Genomic DNA, 19045 nt, shown 5'->3' with positions numbered 1-19045 from the left:
GGTCGGGGAAGGCTTCCTGGAGAAGGTAGTGGCCAGGCTGAGTCCGGAATGTAGACCAGGGCTTAGGATGTAGGAGGATGCCAGGCAAAGGGAAGCAACAGAGCAGAGCACAGGGTATGATGCTGCATGGGAAGTGGGGAGGGAGGTGTTCTTGGATCCTGGGGTGTTCCTGGATCCTGGTGTCAGGTGGCAGCTGTGGAGAGGAGCTGGGCTAACGGTCAGGGATGGGTGGGGGAGGGCTAGTCCCATTCACCGGGAGTGTGGGTGCAGGATTTCCCCTGCCCCCATCCCCCATCCATATGTGGTGTCAGCAAGGGCATCGGATAGCTCTCTCTGACTTGCCTCCCACGGTGCCTGAGACTCCACCCTGAGTGCCCTTCCTCGGGTTAAACAGAGCATGTTTTCAGCATCCATCCTTGATGGTTCAGGCACTTTCTCTGCTCTCCCCTGAGGGGGGAGGCCTGGAACCTAGAGCTCCCCAACCCAGGGGGCCCAGGGGAGCAGGGGGCCCAAGTGGTGGGAGGCCATTTCTCTAATGCAGAGAAACTTGGCCCTGGCCATCCTGGCAGAGGCCTTGTTTGTTAGCCCTGGGGAGCCGTGACACTTTGGGACCGACAGTCTGGCAGAGTCGAGACCACGGTGGCCGAGGCTGGGGATGAAGTGGCAGGGAGGCTGATGCTGGGTATAGGCCGAGGGGGCAGGCAAGGGAGAGGAGCGAGACACAAAGGAGAGAGCGAGGCAAGGAGAGTCAAGGAGGAGTCGCAGGCTTCTGAATCTGCTCCGTGTCGATTTCCCCCCAAGTCACACAGCTGCCAGGGTTCAGACAGATGCTGTGATTAGCATTTTAATGCATTTCAGAGGACCTTGTCCAAACTGCTGTGGAAATCAGAAATCAAGAGTTTATCTTCAGCTGTCCCCGTAGAGCTATATTCTCGTTCCATTCCAAAGGAGCCAGAGGAAGAGCATACGTACACACGTGTGTTTGAGTGCCCACATGCGGGTGTGCGCCTGGATGCCAGTGTGTGTACGTCTTCCTGCGTGTGTTAATGTGTGCACACGCGTCTCATGTTCCTGCATACATACCTGCCATGCACCCCGGTGTACGTGTGTGTGTACCTTTGAATGCTGAGTGTCGGGGGTGCATCTATGCATGCACTTGGACGGTTTGCACATCGGTGCTCATTTTACACCTGCCTTTGCAAGTGTGATTGCATCCGGGATCACTCACGTGGAAGAGGGACAGCTTGATGCTGGATGAAAACAGGTCAGTGCTGAGTGACTTGGGCTGTCAGGGCGTCGGGGCCTCAGGTAATGGGAAGCGCATTTCAAATGCAGCTGCGGCTGCTTAGCCTCATCCCAAACCTGGATTTCCAGACAATACCGGCTAGCGGTATTTTCGAGCAGCGTGGAATTTCTGCAGTTAGAATTCCACTCTCTTTGGACAGTGCTGGCATCCAGCCCAGCCTCTGAGAGGTCTCTGGAGCCCCACGCAGGGGGTGGGGCAGCTCCTGGTGGGTCAGGGCAGAGGTTGGGCTGGGAAGCCGGGAGCTCCTCATGACACACCCTGTGCATAGTGGGCTGCCTCTCACCTTCGGGCTGCTTGTCACCAGCCAATCAACTAGCTTCAGGTGGAAGGATTTCCTTCTCCTTCCTTTGTCATCCTCCCTGGACACACTCCCCTTGGGAGGTGTAGCTCTCAGCCCCAAACACAGATTTCCAGGACCACCCTCCCAGCCCAGAGACAATGGGACATCACTTTCCTACCTTAGGGAGAGGAACCTATTCACCTGGCAAGATTGTGACAGCTCTTAGGGATCTGGGCAACGCCAGTGGCTCCTCTCTTGGGGTCAACTAAAACTCCAGGTCTGTAACCCCTGCCAGGCCAGCTCCCCAGTTAGTGTCATTATGGTGGAGTATCTACTTGTAGTTTCATGGGGCCCCTCAAGGTTGCTTGATTCAACTGATGGCACAGTGATATGAGCTGCGGGATGCTTCCATGGGAAGGGGGGCAGGGAAGCAGCAGACAGCTCCTTGCGAATTTGTTTAATGTAAATACACCCTCTATTTATCTTTGGCTGTTAATAACTTCATGCATTATTACAAAATCCCTCATACCAGCAGACCACGCTGCGTTAGATCAGCTCGTTTTTAAGAGATTTCCTGTTGGCAGGATTCAAAGCCCACACCTGCAGCCAGCCCAGGCACAAGGATTTAACTAAACGCCACAAATAATTAGATCGGTTAACCTCGCAAATTAAAACAAACACATCGCACTAGCTCAGTTTATCTTAAAAGAAAATATTAAGTTCCCCCAGATAAGTCGTTTAATAAGAATAGAGGGAGATGACACACACTGCCTTCCCAGAACCTGTGGGCAGGAGGCAGGGAGGCTCGAACAGTGGCCAGACAGCGGGTCTGCCTGATGGGTGACCGATCGGGTTCTTGCCTGGTGATCTAACAAGGTTGGAAGTGTTTGCGGAACACCCGGGCAGGGTGTGGGCCAAACCATGCAAAACAGTGGCAAAGCTCCGTGGGGTCTGAGAGGAGTGAGGGGCATCAGTGGGACCTAGCCTACTTTGCTAGTTCATAATGCAGGACAATCCCCAGTGACACCCTAGGAGGGTGAAAGAGAATGGGGGTTCACTCCATTAGGGGAGGCTTTCTGGAGGGGTTGTGACCCACCCACTGAAAGTTCCTTCTGTGTGAGATGCTCGACACTTAAGGAGTTGGTTGCAGTCTTTGTAAATTTCGAGCCCACCAAGTCAGAATGGAAGGTAATTTGGACTTTAGAAGTCAGTCGTTGCAAAATCTATGGCGTAAAACATTTTGATCAGCGAATAAAGAGTGTAGACAGCATTACTCTCTGTAGGAATATGTTGTCTACCTAAGAGACTGACAGCATTTGCAAGTGGCTCACTAGTTTCCACTGTCACACCATGGCTGTGCTAATTACACACACTTCGTATCTGTTCATTAAAGCAGGCTTGGCAGGACATTAACTTGGAAGCACTGTTGGATTGTCCATTCAAAAGTCATAAAACTGCACTGAGCAACCCTGTCATATGGATGCTAATGGGAATGGGTGTCCCCCCAGCTCGTCTGAATTGGGGTGGGTTGACCAGTTTACTGGATCCATGAATCTCGGAGTCTCTTTGAGATAAAGGCCGTATTGCAAATGAGAAAGGACCCAAAGGTAGCATCTGGACAGAGCTGTGCCCAACTGTCTATGGACCTTCACATGCCATGTGCCCTCTTTGGGCTACTGTGTCTCCCATGCAAAATGGTGGGGAGTGCTAAGGCATTGCCTTTTCTACTTTTCTGAGGTTCTCTGGGTCTCAGGAAAGAAACACAATGATGGAGAAGAGTCCCATTCATGGATCAAACTCCTCTAGCCTGAGAGGAGGAATTAAGGTTTTCCAACAATGCCAGACAGAGAACGGGGGTGCCCAGGTCTCCTGGAGCTGCATGGGCACTAAAATCGCTGGGGGAACGTTTGCAACATATGGATTTGTAGGCCCCACCCTGACCTCCTGCCTCTGTGTGTGTGTGTGTGTGTGACAGAGAGAGAGAGAGAGAGAGAGAGAGAGAGAGAGAGAGAGAGACTGAACCTCTATCATTCTTCGCACTTGTTACAAATCTGAACGTCTCAGAAACTTCCATGTGCAGCCAGGTGGTTTGAGAACCTCTCCAGCACTCTCCTCCAGGTGGGAAAAGCCCTCCAAGTGGTGGTGTGGCAGGAAGCCAAGTTCTGAACCAACTTCCGCATCCAGAGGGAGCCGATTTTCCCCCAACCCTCCTCCAGAAGGCCTTCTCAACAACAAGAGAGTAGCCTCTGCCAACCCATGCCCGAGCTGTGCCAGCTCTGCTGATTGAGGCTGTCACTCTCCTACTCTGGAAGCTTCAATAGCTCCCAAGTTTCCAAAGAAAAGAGACCAAGTTGCTCAGTGGGATGTTAAGGGCTTCCCCACCGGGGTCCCCAGGCTTCTCTAACTCGAGACCTGTAACCTCTTTCTGAGCGCCCTGAACTCCAGGAGTGCAGTCTCCCTCACAGCCTCCCTCCCTCCCTCCTCCTTTGCATATGCCGTCACCTCATTGGAATGCTGTCTCCAGCCACTCTCCATCCACCCAAATCCTGCCTGTCCTTCCCAGGACAGCGCCCTGGTACTCAGCGCACCACAGCTCATGGAAGTGCTCAGTAAACACGGCCTTGTAGTGCCCCCTGATTACTCAGAGCTCTACACTTCAGCCCAAAGTCTCAATCCATTGTCCTCTAATTGGTTGGCATGTACATCGATTCTCCTCTGCAGGAGGGAAAGCCCCAGGGACAGCAGGGTCCTTGACCTCTCCTTGTGCCCACCTGCCAAGCAGCACCAACACAGGGCCGGGCTCCTGGTGGGTGCTCAGGACACACTTACCAGTTGAATGAAAAACCTCTTCGCAGGCTCTGAGCGGTCCGGCCCCAGCTGTCAGAGCTGCCGGGAGAGGCCGAATGCATATTCATTTCGGATCCCTGGGTTGCCCTGCCTCGAAGGGCCTCCTGGACCATCCTAAGCCATGTGGGTACCAGGGCACGATTCTGTTTCTGCTCTCACTGGTTAGGGTTTTAAATCTCCTGGGCTCCCCTCCCCCAGCTTCCAGGACTGGGGCTTGGTGAACGGGGTGTGGAGAGGGAGGTATATAAGTCTCATGTGGGGATTGTGCAAACCGTCAGGGCAAACTTAGCTAACACCTCTCGGGGGCTGAGGGACAGGAAGGGGTGATCTCGAACCCCCCTCTTCAAGCACAGCCAGGCCTTGGCAGGGACAGGACCAGCGGTCTCCAGGGATGCTCCCGCAACTCCCACACTTGGCTTCCCCTCAGTGAGGTATGTCGGTCCCCCATGTGGCCGGCTCTGTGTTAGCTATGCGGCTGGGAGGGTTTGCTGCTGTGCACCCCGGGCCAGTCGTCCTCCAGCCCAGGGCGTTTAGGGGTGGGGACGGATAGAAGCGGCTAGGCCAGGAGACCTGCTCCTCGGCAGGGTGGGGGTGGGGGTGGGGTGGGGGATACGGCTGCAGCAGCAGCAGTGGAGAGACCATCACTCGGTTCCCATGTGCGCAGTGTGTTCAGTGCTTCACCGGCATCACTTCATGTATCAGTCCCTGGATGAAGGCACCACTGGCATCCCAGGGTCGAGAGGAGGAGACCGAGGCACAGAGAGGTGAAGCGATTTGGGAAAGGCCCCACAGCTCGGAGTGGTGGAGCTGGGTTGGCTGAACTGGGGGCCTGAGCCTGCCCAGTGAGGGGGTGGGTTTGGCCTCTAAGTCCTGAGGGTCCTCAGAGAAGGGAGAGATTGGGAGGGCTGGAGTGGACTTCCTCTTGGATGGAGGCTGGGAGTGCGGGCCAGTGGGTTTAGGACTGGGTTGGCACTGGCGCGCTGTGGGGTTATCTATGATGGAGACACAACTGAAACACGGAGATAACCGTTGGGTCTTGGCTCACCTCCTAGAAGCGATTTGTCCAGTGTGGGAATTACCTGCCAAGCTGCTCTCCCTTCCCCTCCCCGCACCCCTGGTGACTCAGACTCGGCTTAGACACTTGTGTAGCTGGAGGCTCACTACCTCTTGGGACAGCCCATGCCCTGGGGGGTGGGGAGGGCTGGGTGGGACTTTCTCCGGCTGCAGGCAGAGCCTCGATGGAGGGCCTGAGGAGCAGAGGGCCGCACAGGCCAGCTGGGGTATCTCTGGTCCCTTCCCTCCCTACTCTCAGCGCAGCCCAGTTGAAGTTAATCACGAGGGCAAATTCTTCCCTCCTCAGGCAGGCTTGGCACAGAGCACATGTGCCTCACTCCACACACCCCAAAACAGGCCAGAAGTACTGCTGCTTCCGTTTCTGCAAAGTCGACTTGTCACCTGGAAAACCGGTGGGGCCATTTTCAGAAGGTGTGCACCACCAGGCCACAAAATGAGTGTGGAGATGTGACCATGGAATGCCTGTGACATGGGGACAGCTGTCGGGTGGCACAGTGGCCTTTGACTCTTTGATGTTTAAGCCACATACCTAGGCACAGAAGGATACAAGTTCAAGAAAGATGTAGAAGATAAAAATATGATACCTAAGGGGCTGAAATCTTCATCCCCCGTGAAGAATTTCATGGAATTAGAAACCATGTCAGAGTTGGATGAACATGCTGAGTTAGCAGTGCTGTGTTGAAGAAGCAGCTCTTAGAACACACTCTTTCTGAACAACTCCTTCCCAACCAGCCTCCTCATATAAGCATCGGGTCATGATCTGAGGTGAAGGCAAACACTGCAGGTGTGTGGGGTGGGGGCTGCTGCTCTGCCCAGCTTGCTCCTCTCTGACCCCCACCCATCTCTAGGAGGCTAATAGGGGCGACTCTCTTGGCTCCAACCCATTATCCAGCTCCTCTTCCCCCTCACTGACCAAAGCACAGTTTTGATCATGGCAGATATATACCTCATCCTTGGCCAGATATCCCCTTTCTCGGCCTCCCTTGCAGCTAGGGTGGTCAGGGAGTTCTGGTTAATGAGACCCACACAGAATTCTACTGGGGAGATGCCTATGAGAAATCTTTTGCATTCCTGATAAAATGGACAGACACGGCTGGACTTACTCTGCTTGACTGTGGGTATGATGCATGGAGCTAGGGCAGCCATTTTATAACCATGAGGAAAGAGACTCAGATGCTGACGTTGTTACGCTGCCAAGCCAACACCAGACCCCAGACTCCGTGAGATGCAAAAATCCAAAGCTCCATTTGTTGAAACCACTGTAGCCAAATGTATTTCTAACTGACAGGGTAGTCACTGAAACTGAGGTTCAGAGAGTTTAAGTGGTTCCCCAAGGGCACATAGTCAGGCTCCAGGCAGAACTGGGGCTGGAATTCGACCCTGCTTCCCATGCAGAACAAGACTTCTCCAATCCAAAGTCAGGTTTGGCGTGTGGTGACACCTGTGGGGGCACTGCTCTGCCTCACGTGGCCCCCTGGGGGTCTAGCAATCACGCCAGAGTCTCCTATGGGAGGAGCGTGGCCTTGACCTTGAGGTGACAGGAACAGAGGAAGGTGACACCATTCCTGCCCTTGTGAAGCTTGGGTTTTCCACAGGGTTAGCTCCACAGGATGTGGTGGAAGGAGAGGGGGCCCTGGAGCCAGACCGCTCCTTAGTGAGCGAGCCCCCTCCCCTCAGTCTCCTCGTCCATAAAATCATGCTGGTAACGCTTACTTGAGAGCACCCATGTGATGCTGTTTTGACAAATAAATGAGAGAATACTTGCGAAGTGTGTGGCCCATAGTGAGTCCTCGGTGAATGGCAGCTGTCACCCTGGGGCACTTCTTCACTTCCTATTCGTGTTTCTGGGGTCACCAAGAGACCCTTGCACACTAATGCCTTTCTGAAGTCTTCTTCTGGGAATACTCAACCTAAGGACCTTTCAGAGCCTAAAGTTAGGCCAGTGGTCACCAAACTTCTTTGTGCACATGTTTCTCCTAGAGAGCTTGTTAAGATGCGGTAGAGCACAGTCTGTGTGACGTGGCTCAGATGCTCTGGGTGGGGCTTAAGACTCTGCACTTTTAACAGGCAGCTGGTGATACTGATGCACTGGGCCCAGGTCCACACTCAGCCAGGGGTTAGACCTCTTGCTCAGACCAAGGGAAGGCCAATGCTCAGACCAAGGGGGCGGGCACTGTGGGTTAGAGCTGCCTGGGAGAGCTTCCGAGATGAAGATGGGGGCTTGGAGCTAAGTCCTGAGGCTCTGGGAGGACTGAGGTGTGTGGGCAGGGGGAGGCAAGACCTTCCCAGGGAAGAGGGAAGCTGGGGATTGCTGGTGCCCAAACCATGCCCAGAGTGAGACGTATGTCCGGGACTCATTTGCCTGGAGTTGACCAGGGCCGGCAGGCTGTACAGGCTGGATGTTCTGAAGGGCAGCAGTGCCTTCTCCCACCACAATCCCCCCATTTCATCCCTAACTCCAGGAGGAAAATTCAGACTTTCCTGGCTCCCTAAAGTCTGCTCTCTTTACTATCTTTCCAATTTCCTCTCCCTGCCACACACCTGGATCTGTCTCCCCTCCCTGGGGTCCTTTATGGTCAATCCACTCACAGTCCTTCCCTTTTCTGAAACGTAATGAGACTTAAGAGTACAAATCACATCTTTGACCATTTTATATTTTTATTGTCCTGTTACTATTTCATGAATGAAGTAGGAGCCACTGGGCGTAACTGTAGCAAAGGACCCAGAGGTCAACCACAATCACCTCACTGTTTGTCATTCATCATAATAATCCCTGGATTGATAACAATCCATAGCCTACACGTAAGATTTTCACTATGGAATTAGGAAACAGGCCCAGAAAGGTCATGAGGCTTGTCCCAAGTCATCCAGCAGGTTGGTGTCGTCCCCGCAGACTGTAAGTGCTCTGAAGGATGGTACGAGTGGTCCGTTGGGCACAAGAGTTGGGCACAACACGCTCACACTTGCCTCGTCCCCTCTCAGCCACCGGGAGAGGAGGCCACCTGCCTGGCGCCCCCTGGTGGTCACGTCGAGACCATACTACAAATACCTTAGATCAAAACACACTGGAGCCACAGTAAACTGGGGCCCTGAACTCCAGCCCTTTTCTCTTTACAACTATTTTCATGAAGATGTGAAGAACAAAAAAACCACACTGCTTTCTGCCATCATCCCCCAGGGTTGCCCAGCTTTGGTGGGACTTGGCAGCCCACCGTTCTGGAACGATGCAGGCCCACAACACAGATGCCTGGCTCTCTGCTCGCCTAGCCCACGTACACACTCTCTAGAAGAAACCCTGCCAGTCCTAAAACACATCCATCCCAGAGCAGGAGTTCACACAGACAGCCTGCTTCCCTGCCTCGTGCTCCGGAGAAAGGTCAGCAAACTCTCAAACAGCCTCACATGGACGCGCTAGGGCGCGTCCACCGAGGCCGCCTGGGAAGCCTCCTCACTCCTGTCACCGCCGCCCAGGCACTCACGCCTGTGCCAGCTGCCACTGCCCAGGCCAAAGCGCCTTCCACACAGCGTTTCCTCCAAGTGCCCACGACCACAAAGGGAGACCTTCCTGTCTTTCCAAGTGCAACCCCGCAGGGTGAGCTCAGCTGAATACTTTCCAGGGGGCAGGGGGGTGATGTGGATGGAAGAGGAGCCCTGAGAATGGATCTGCTGGGACGCCACTGGGTGATGCCAAGGCTGGCGAGGTCAAGGGGCAGAAAGAGCTCTGCCCTGAATCAGCTCTGGGCGAAGGAGAAGGTACAGGAAGCACTGGGGGTGGGGACTCTGAGAGCTGAAAAGTAGAGTTAACGGAGCAGTGTGGGATCAACGAGCTGCACCGGGTGCCGTGGGGCGTCGGAAAGCCCTCTGAGAGCCAGAGAGACGGTAGGGAGAAAGCAGAGTCGGACTTGAGCCTCCAAGGATGAAGAGAAACTCTCTGGGCAGAGGGAATGACACGGAAAGGAGAGGAGGCTGAAGGAAGGCGACGTACTTGGGTGAGAGCTGCGTGGATGTGTGGCCACTGGGGGAGGGAGTGTGCACCCAGCCGAGTCCCTCGGGTGACCGGAACCTGAGGAGTTTCCAGGCGGTCAGATCTTTGTGTCGCCATGATAACCTCGGCCAGCCTAGGAAGCATGTCAAGGGGGAGGAGCCTGGAAGCAGCCTGAGGTGGGGTGGGCTGGGCTCCCCCAGGACACCTTGGGCCATGCCCCGAGGCCTCTCTCAGCTGAATTCCTGGGCACTTGCCATCACTACCAGTTTTTGGCACCTAAAGTTATTTTCTGGATCGTGAGCTGTCTTCACACTTGCCTCCCAAACCTTCAGCAACGGGCTATGTCTCACTCATGTCTGATGCCAGGTACCCTACCTCCTCACAAGAATTCTGCATGGGGCAGGTAATCTGTAAATGCTGCTGCTGTTGATCTGGGTGATGCCAGTCATGGTCCCAACTGTGCCTGGGCAGGTGCTGGAGAAAGCTGGAAAATGTCTGCCTTGTTTCTTTAAAAAGACACTTAAGCAGAGGGCAGGAGGAAGGCTTGGGGCCCAGGGGCAAGGATGGAGACAGGGGGAGGTGGAGCTCCAGCCCTTCCCTGAAGCCCTGTCCTGGAGCCGGCCCTCAGGGGCGGGCAGTTTGGCTGGTCTGCATCAGGGAGAGACCGAGCTGAAGAGAGCTTTATTAATTATACTTGTCACAAATGGAGTTGGGCCGTGGAGGCCAGGAGACACTTATCTTCCTCACCCTCCCACTCTCCCCTCCTCTCCCTGTCTTCTTCAGTAATGTGAGTAATGCCAAGTCTATTATTCTTAGAATTTTAAAGAATGTCAGAGCTAGAAGGGGCTCCGGAGGCAATCTGGCCCACCGCCTCCTTCCACAGTCCAGAAGGTGGAGGCTCAGGGAGGCTCTGAGCTGAGCGCTTTGCCCAAAGTACCTGGTTTGTTTGGGGGCAGGTGGGACCTGGTGCCCAGGTTCCCTGACTCCAGCCCAGGCTCTGACCATCACCTCACATGGCCTCTTATTTATCCCTCCAAGTTAGAGACGGTGGCTGTGGACATAAGGCTCTCTGGGTCCTTGAGACAAATCAGTGAGGGTGTCTTGCACAGGCCACGGCTGGTCCCGGGTTCTGTCATGGAGGCCACAGAGAAGGTGTGAGAGTCACTCGCCAGAAAAATGGGGACACCTCCGCACTCAGGCGAATGTGGGCAGGGGCAGGGAAGAGAAGAGAGCACAACTTAGGACACAGGGCACAGCCCCAGTGGGAGGAGGGCTTCAAGACGTTTCTGTGGGAAGGGGGAAGGGGAGTGAAGACTCTCTCCATGGAAGCAGAGGGAGGTGGGACTAAGGACCGGTGTGAAGAGGAGAGACAAGAGCTGAGCGTGCCTCAGATGCTAATGTAGCTCGTCTGGCACCTGGAGTCCGGATTTAAAGCATTTCTGCCTTCTCTCCTGGAACCCAGTGTTCCCTCCTGCTGGGAGAGCCGGGAGGGGACCACGTGCGCTCAGCCGCAGCCTGTGGCGTGGTCTGGGGCAGGGGGTGAGGGGCTGCTTGGTGGGACACGTTCCTGCCAGGCCTGCTTCCTGTCAGGATGGGGACTCCTCCAAAGGGAGAGGCTGGAGAAACCCCACATGTGGGTGGGCTGTGGAGGCCTGGGTTCTGGTCCCAGCTCTGTCACAAGCGAACTTCAACTCATTTCCCTCGGATCACAGATTCCCTGTGGGTAAAATGAGAAAACTGAGCTAGAAGTTGGTGCTGAAACTAGGCCTCCTGCAGATAGGAATGTGTGAATGGCCAACAAGAAATGATCTCTAAGCCTGGAAGGCGACTTTGCCCTCTCCTGCTGCCCACAGTTCCCTCTGTGCTTACACCGTTTGAGTGTGTGCCACCTGACAAACCCTCCCACCTCTGACACTCTAAGGACCCCTGGGGCTTGTCCCCCAGGTGAACGAGAAGCAGTGGGTAAGTGAGAGGGAAGCTCCACCCCATGGCCTCACTGTGCGGAGTTTTCCATCTGCCCTCGGTCCCAGCACAGGCTCCTGGGCACTACTGACATTTTGGGCCAGACACTTCTTTGTTGTGGAGCTGTCCTGTGCATTGTAGGATGTTTAGAAGCATCCTAACCTCTACCTACTAGATACCAGTAGCATCTCCAGTGTCCAAATGTCCCCTGAGGGGCAAAAGTGTTCTCTAAGACCCAACGCCCTAAAAGGACAGATGAATAATTCTCTTTAGAGAATATGGGGAAAGAGGGAAGATATGTCATTCATTTCCCCAAGAGAGAAAGAAAAGAGCATGAGGACAGTGGGGTGGGGGGGGGGAGATGCAGAGGAAGGGCTGGTGGGACTCCTCTCACCCTTTCCAGTGACTCAAACACTGTTGAAGCCCTTTCTCTCCCTGCCATGGAAGACCCATAGGGCTGCCCATTTTTCAGTGTTACGGGTTGAATTGGGTCCTCCCCTCCCCCCAAAAGATATTAAAGACCGAACCCAAGGTACCTGGGAATGTGACCTTATTTGAAACAGGGTCTTTGCAGATGTAATCAAGTTAAGATGAGGGCATTAGGCTGGGCCCTAATCCCACATGACTGATGTCTTTATCAAAAGGGGAAATTTGGACACAGAAACAGGCACGCACACAGGGAAGTTAATGTGACGACATAAGAACACCGTCTACCAGCCAAGGAATGCCTGAGGCTACCAGAAGTGAAGAGAGAGCCACAGAACAGATTCTCCCTCCCAGCCCTCAGAAGGAACCAGCCCTGCTAACACCTTGATCTTGGTCTTCTAGTGCCAGAGCTGTGAGACAAAACATTTCTGTTGTTTAAGCCACCCAGTTTGTGGGACTTTGTTACAGCAGCCCCCCAACCAATACGCTCAGGAAGAAGGACCGCAGGACCAGGAAGCTGGAGCTACGCAGGGATCTGGCTTGTGGCCCCACCGTCTGAAGCAGAGACACGTGCTGATGGGACCCAACTCACCATATAGAGAAAAACCAACACTGTGCCTACAGGACAGACAGGTGGAAATATATCACATCTCTAAAACGAAACGCTTTGGTTGTGCCAATCACTAGAAGTTGTAAAACTACCCTGAAGAATTAACAGCCTCCACATGCTAACTACATCCGTCATAAATTCATCTTCAGTTTCTGTTAGCATATCAGTGTCTCTGGGGACCCCTGTCTTGTCATCATTTGCCCTTTGTAATTTATTCATCTTGTTCTTGCCTGCATCCTTTCTACTTCTCATTCATCTTTACAGTTGTACATAAAATTAGATGGATCCTTCTATGGTGGGGCTGTCAGGAGGGAGATGGGCCTCAGCAGGGAAGTCCCAGTAAAGCTGGTGGCAGTCCCACGAGAGCCTCCTGTGGGTGTCAAGGTAGAGGTGGGGTGGGCAGAAGGAGAGAAAGGGAGAGTGTGAGGGAAGGAGGAGGAGAGGAGAGGGACGGGAGAGGGAAGTGAGAAGGATAAAGAAGAAAGGATGGGAAGTGAGAGGGGAAAAGAGGAAGAGGAAAGTGACCAGAGGGAGAGAAGAGAGGAGGAAACAGGCATAAAGAGAAAAGAGGAGAAGGAAAGGAAGAGAAGGTGGGACTTAAGAATATGAAAATGGGAGGCAGAGGGAGAAAGGAGAATATCCTGAGATAGCAGTGCTGGAAACCCAACTGAGTTTTTTTTTTAATTTTCCATTTTGACATCTTTCCTGGTAAACTCAAAGAAGGTCACATTGAATTTCCATGGAAATGACGTGTCCTGAGTGGTGGGGACCTTTAGTCGGGAGGTGTGATGGCAGCGATGCTGCTTGTCTACCAGGCTGAACCGAGCGAGGGGTGTGGGTGGGAGACAGCCATGGAGGACTGTGTGTGTTTGCTTTGTATTCTCAGGTTGCCGGAGTGAGGGCACAAAAGCCAATCTTTAACTAGTGAATTGGAACTTTAATGTTTACCAAGCAGATACAGCTCCCACTCTCCCCCTGCCAGCTCTCTCCCCTCCCCGCTTTCAGGCCTCCCGCTAACTGGACCCACCTCTTCCCCCCTCAGCAGCCCTGGTGAGGAGACTTTTCTGCTGCCACAGGAGCAAAGTGCTGGCCACTGCTGGCCATGTAGCCTGGTTTTCTCTGATCGGAGTCTCTTGGGCTCTTCCTGGAAGACAGTTCCCTGAAAAGTCCCAAAGGCAGGGGGAGCTGGGACTAAGCAGCAGGGGCCTATTTTAAGGAACAGGATTCTTCCAATAGGCCTCCCGTGCACACTCAGACAGACCCCAGGGAGCTCTCCAAGTGGACCTCTCCTGCCTAGCTCAAGGCTCCTGACCTGTCACGCGTGCCTTGTCTTCTAGGCTAGTTCTTAGACCAGCGCTCTCATCTGACACACCCATCTTCCTCCCAGCTCTCTATTCCCACCTTGCCCATGTCCTGAACACACTTTTTTTTTTTTTTTTTTTTCCGGTACATGGGCCTCTCACTGCTGTGGCCTCTCCCGTTGTGGAGCACAGGCTCCGGACGCGTAGGCTCAGCGGCCATGGCTCACGGGTCCAGCCGCTCCGCGGCATGTGGGATCTTCCCAGACCGGGGCACGAACCCGCATCCCCTGCATCGGCAGGCGGACTCCCAACCACTGCGCCAGCTGGGAAGCCCCTGAACACACTTTTGAGCAACTCCTACACCCCATAGTTATCCAGGTCCCCTCTAAAGCAACTGGTGGCCCTAGAAAGAAGAGGTGGATTTTGGTAGCAGACCAGGTGCTGGTCTTGACTTGGCCATTTATTAATTGTGTCACCTTGAGCAAGTTGCTTAATCTCTCTAATCTCGGGTCTCTTCATGTGTGAGGGATACTCATGATATCTTCCTTATAGGGTGGTTGCGAAGATAAAATGGGGTAATGGAGGTAACGTGCTTGCATCACGCCTGTCAGATAGTGAGTGCTTAATAAATATTAACTGTTATCATTGAACTGTTTTCTACTCTACCCATCTTATGATAACGTGCTGTCTTGTATCATTGATGTGTGTGTGACTTCTGTCTCCAATTTGATGGACAGCTCCAGGAGGGGGTGGTGATGCATTTTTCTTATCTCTGTGTCTTCCTGGATGCCTAGCACAGTGCCCAGCACAGACTCAGGAAATTCTTGTGGATGAATTGAGAAACCATGTTGACTTAACCCTATAAATGATGGAACAAACATTGGGAATGGAAGAAGGTGGGCTGGAGAGGGCAAGGGGCCAGGAGAGAGAGTGAGATTGAGAGTGTGAGGGAGAGATGGTGAGTTTAGAAAAGTGGAATCACTCTGCCTAGATGCCGGCAGAAGACCCTGCTCGAAGGGACCCTGATGAGGCTTTGTGGTTTAGTAATCTCATTCTACTGAAGGCGTGTCAAATTAAAAAACAATAATCCATTTGTAACACTGGTCCAGGGATGACTCCGTCAGCCATCTGAGAGACTTTGGTTAGGCTGGTTCTGAGGGATACTGACCTCTGACTTGTAAAAACAGCCACTGTGATCTGGTTTCTGAGCTTCCACTTATCCCAAGAGAAATGTCAGCTCCCCTTCCTGGTCCCTAAATGGGGACACGTGGGAGCGGTGTCTCTAGTTCTGGCTCTGTTGTTTTGTTACTGTTTTTGACGGTGGCAGTGTGTGCGTGCACGTGCTCACACATGACAACAATGGGATCGTGTTTCTTGTTGCCAACGGGATGCTAACTCTGTAAGTTGCTGGGAAACAGAGTGGGCTGCCTGCACCATCTTCTCCCCTCTTTCTCTCTTCAGTGAGAAAGTGGAGGGCTAATTTTAATGGATTGATTTTAATGGATTTTGAAGTCTGGAAAAGTGTCTAAATCGCTGAGGTTACCAGTTTCCAGGTTCTTTTTTTCAATTTTTTTCTCCTTAGTCACACATAGAGTGCACTCACCAGGGCACCTAGTGTGGTCACCCCAGAAAAGAAGAGGTCTCCCTCTGCCCCCTAACCAAGGAGGCAGCTGTGAGCACCGCCTCAGCTGGTGGGAACACCCATTATACAGCCGGGTGGAGCATTCTGCTCGGGCCACTTCCCAGCATTTGCGTCTCACTTTCTCTGATCTCAAAGGGGAGAACCAACCAACAATAGTAACACCAGTTCTGCTTTCTGGAATCCAGATGACTCCACTTTAAAATCTGGTCATTTTGTTTTTCATTAATCTCCATGTGAGTTTTTTGGGGGACAATGTGCCCTGGGAAGTTGGAGCTGCAATCCTGTCTTTTCTCCCTGTCCCTCCCCCTGTGGGCTGTGCCTGCCCTGAGAATTGTGATGAGGTCTTTGAGGCCATGAGTCTCCCCGTGAGGCCTTTGAAGAAAGGACAGCGTTCCAAGCACCGCAAGGGGACTCTAGGCTATGTTTTAGTTCCATTGTTGGCCTCTCTCCTCACCCCTCCCACCTCCCAACGTACATTCATGGTTTTTTTTTGTGTCCTTTCTCCCAGACTTGCCCAACTTGTCTTTGTGGTTTCAGAAAAATGCCACTGGATCTCCCAGTATGAAGGATTAGCACAGATTATGGGGAACAGTGTTAATTATTGGTGGAAGGGGGGCTGGCGCGTCGCTCCAACATGCTCCTGATTTCCCCTGGGCCTTTCTGCCTGGTAATAAGCCTTCTTTAATCTGGCAGGCCCCTTGGTGAAATCAGCACCATGGACAGTGGTATTGATTGCTTCTGAGAAACCATCACAGCTGCTCAACCAAATTACCTTTGATATGTGACCTTTAATGTAATTACTGCAACATCAAAGTATTTCTATAAATTATTAAAGAACTAATACACTCCATCATTAAGCTATTCTATTATATGTAAAATAAACAACCACAAGTTAATGTTAGATCCTGAACAATCCACACTTGCTACTGAAATTCTCCCAAGTCCCCAGTCTCTCCCCCTTCAAAATCCCAAGCCTCCCCCTCCCACCTTCTCTTTCGGTTTCCCCATCTAATTCCAGGCTTTTAGCCATCACAAAACTCCCCGGCGATCTCTCTCAAGCTGATGAAGGACCTCCCATAACAATGTGGTATTTTCTATTCCATTTGGGTGGCTCTAAAATATCTATCACAATCTCGCCCAAAACAAAGTACCACAAACACTTTATTAATCAGCACAAACCTTTCTCAGAAGCCTTTGATTTTCTTACAATATGGCTTTATGCTTCACACATAACATGGGGTGATGTGGAGCATATTTCTGCCATCTTACAGAGGGCACCCAGAAAGTAATTACTATAATATATGTGCATGTAGCTGCGCCACTGAAAAACCAACTGGGGAATGGCCACCTTGCCAGAGCTGGGTTCCACACAAAAACCTGTTCGGTGCACGATTTCCATACATTTGCATCCGCGGGTGTGTTATTAAGATGACTCAGCCTCGTGCTTTGCAATCACAAATACCAAAATACAATACAAAGGCTATCTTAGTGGAAGGAAGGCCCTCCCCACCCCTAAACGGGTAAAGAAGGATCTCTGATGCAAAGGAAGACTGCTCCCGCCCCAGGTTGCGCTTTCTCTCTGTCTACCTGGTTAACCTTTCCCGCTGTGGGGCAGAAATGGAAACGTGTGTTTACATACGGTTTGCTTGGTAAGAATGTAAACATGCACGTGTAAATATTGGTGAGCATATATACAGAACACATGTGCTTCCCTGCAGTGTCCATTGTATAAGCTTAAACACGGTACATTTTAAAATTCTTTAAACTATGCCCACAAACACTCCCATCTTTCCATTTATCTTTAGATGCTCGGTGAGCTGCATATCTCCCCCCCCTTCCGCATCCCCCGCCCCATCTCTCTGAACCCACAGGAGAGACGGCGCAGACCCTTGACCCGGGGAACACTTCTTATTTTATGGTGATGAACTAGCTTCGATAATAGCCACGGCTGATATCACACCCAGTTAGGGGGGCCATAAATAATTCTCTTCTCCCCCGCACAGAAGCTATAAACCAGGGCTGAGGCACGATAGTTTATCAAAGACGAGGGCTGGCTCCTTAAATAAACCGCGGTGATCTCACTCGCGGCGCCGAGCCCGGGCGGGTAGGCACTCCCTCCCTCCCGGCCCGGCCCGGCCCCCACCCCAGGAACGGCGAGGGTCCGACGTCGATCGGTGGGTGTTCGTGCAGCCTTGCGGCAGGCTGCCCGGCGGGCCCAATAGAGGCAGCTCCGGGATCTCAGGGCCCCGGGCACCCCGCGTCCCCACCCCGGGGCTGCCCGAACGGGTAGTGCTCGGAGGAGAAAACCGATCGGCGGCGCCCCGGTGGGTCAGGGGAGGAGCCGCGCCTGAGCTTTGTGGCCACGGCCGAGTTCGTCCCCCGCCCGGATTCCGTCGGGCCTGGACGGCCGAGTGCGCAGGCCGCCAGGCGAGGTCTGAGCTCGGCGCCCACGCGCCCGCTTCCCAGCCCCGCGCCTCGAGGCTTCTGGGGGCCCAAGGGGCGACGCGCGAGTTCCCGAGCGAAGGCCGGCGCCGCGCACCGGGGCCCGCGAGCCCCCCGCCGGCTGCGCCGCGGCTCGGCCTCACGAAGTCGCCCCCTGTCGGCGCGCCCGTCGCTCGCGCCTCGGCGGGCGCCACTTACCCCGGGCAGAGTCTTCTGCTCGTGCAGCGCGCTCTGGGCCTTCAGCGCTGACTCACGCTCGCAGTAGGTGAGGAAAGCGCAGCCTGGGGAGGGAAGCAAGCGCCGAGAAGGGTCAGTGGGGCGCCCTCGGGCCGCCCACGCGCCCTCCCGCCCGCCCTCCGGTCTCCAGCCCCTCCCCGCTCTTGGTCCCTCTCGCCACCTCTCTTTCTCTCTCGTGCGCTCTACTCGAGCTTTCCTGCCTCACCGTTTTCCCGTGTCTGCTTTTCGTCTCTCTCGTTGCTTTTCTATTTTGCTCCTTCGGTGAGGTCTCCCCACTCTGCATCTTCTCCCCGCCACGCCCCCTCTCCCCGCGGGTCTCTTCCTGTCCGCCTGCCAGGTGCCTGCCTGCCTGCCTCCCTCCGATGCTGTTCTGTTTCAGCTCCAGCCCCAAAACCTCCCAGAAGGGGCAGCTTCCACCCCTCACCCCAGCACCTCTAGTTACACTCCATCGTGAACTCCTGTTCTGGCCCCTTAGGAGGGATGATGCAGGGACCCTCCCGGCCTTTCAAACAAAGGCTCCATCTGTAAGGAGGACCCCAGGCCAGGCTGTCCTAATAAAATGAATGGGGCTGTCCATGTGCCCCCTGCCCCAGTCGGTTGTCACATCTGCAGTGATATCTTCACACCCCTCCTGGAGGGCTTGGAGACTCTTGCTCTGCCTCTAATTCCCTGGGTGGCTCCAGCAGTCTCCTGTCCTGCCTCAGTCTCCTCACGTGTTAACTGAGAGGGTTGATCCAGTGGTCTGCAAGGTCCAGTTCAGTTTTCCTCTTGCATTATTCTGACAGTGCCTCACCGGGGAATCTGGATTTTACAGAACACTGTGTCTTACTCAAGCGGTGACTTTTTAATGCTGGCCCTTCAGGCATGGTGACAAGGCAAAGAGAATACTTGTTGGTGGGAGAGGCTTTTTGGGAGTTCCCTCAAACTGCTCAG

General features: G+C 53.6%; 1 protein-coding gene across 13 annotated transcripts in view; it reads right to left on the bottom strand.

The window, feature by feature from the left end:
• CELF4 (CUGBP Elav-like family member 4) overlaps positions 1-19045 on the bottom strand; it is a 299015-nt gene that overhangs the window by 205458 nt on the left and 74512 nt on the right. For all 13 annotated transcript variants that reach the window (XM_032602691.1, XM_032602694.1, XM_032602695.1 and 10 more), the window contains exon 2: positions 18074-18156. In XM_032602691.1, coding sequence (XP_032458582.1) covers positions 18074-18156 — 83 coding nt within the window. The remainder of the gene's footprint in view (positions 1-18073; positions 18157-19045) is intronic.

The sequence above is a fragment of the Phocoena sinus genome, chromosome 14 (assembly GCF_008692025.1).
Source record: "Phocoena sinus isolate mPhoSin1 chromosome 14, mPhoSin1.pri, whole genome shotgun sequence".
Classification (NCBI taxonomy): domain Eukaryota; kingdom Metazoa; phylum Chordata; class Mammalia; order Artiodactyla; family Phocoenidae; genus Phocoena; species Phocoena sinus.
The sequence above is the reverse complement of the archived record's forward strand: the minus strand, read 5'-3'. Positions and strand labels throughout refer to the sequence as shown.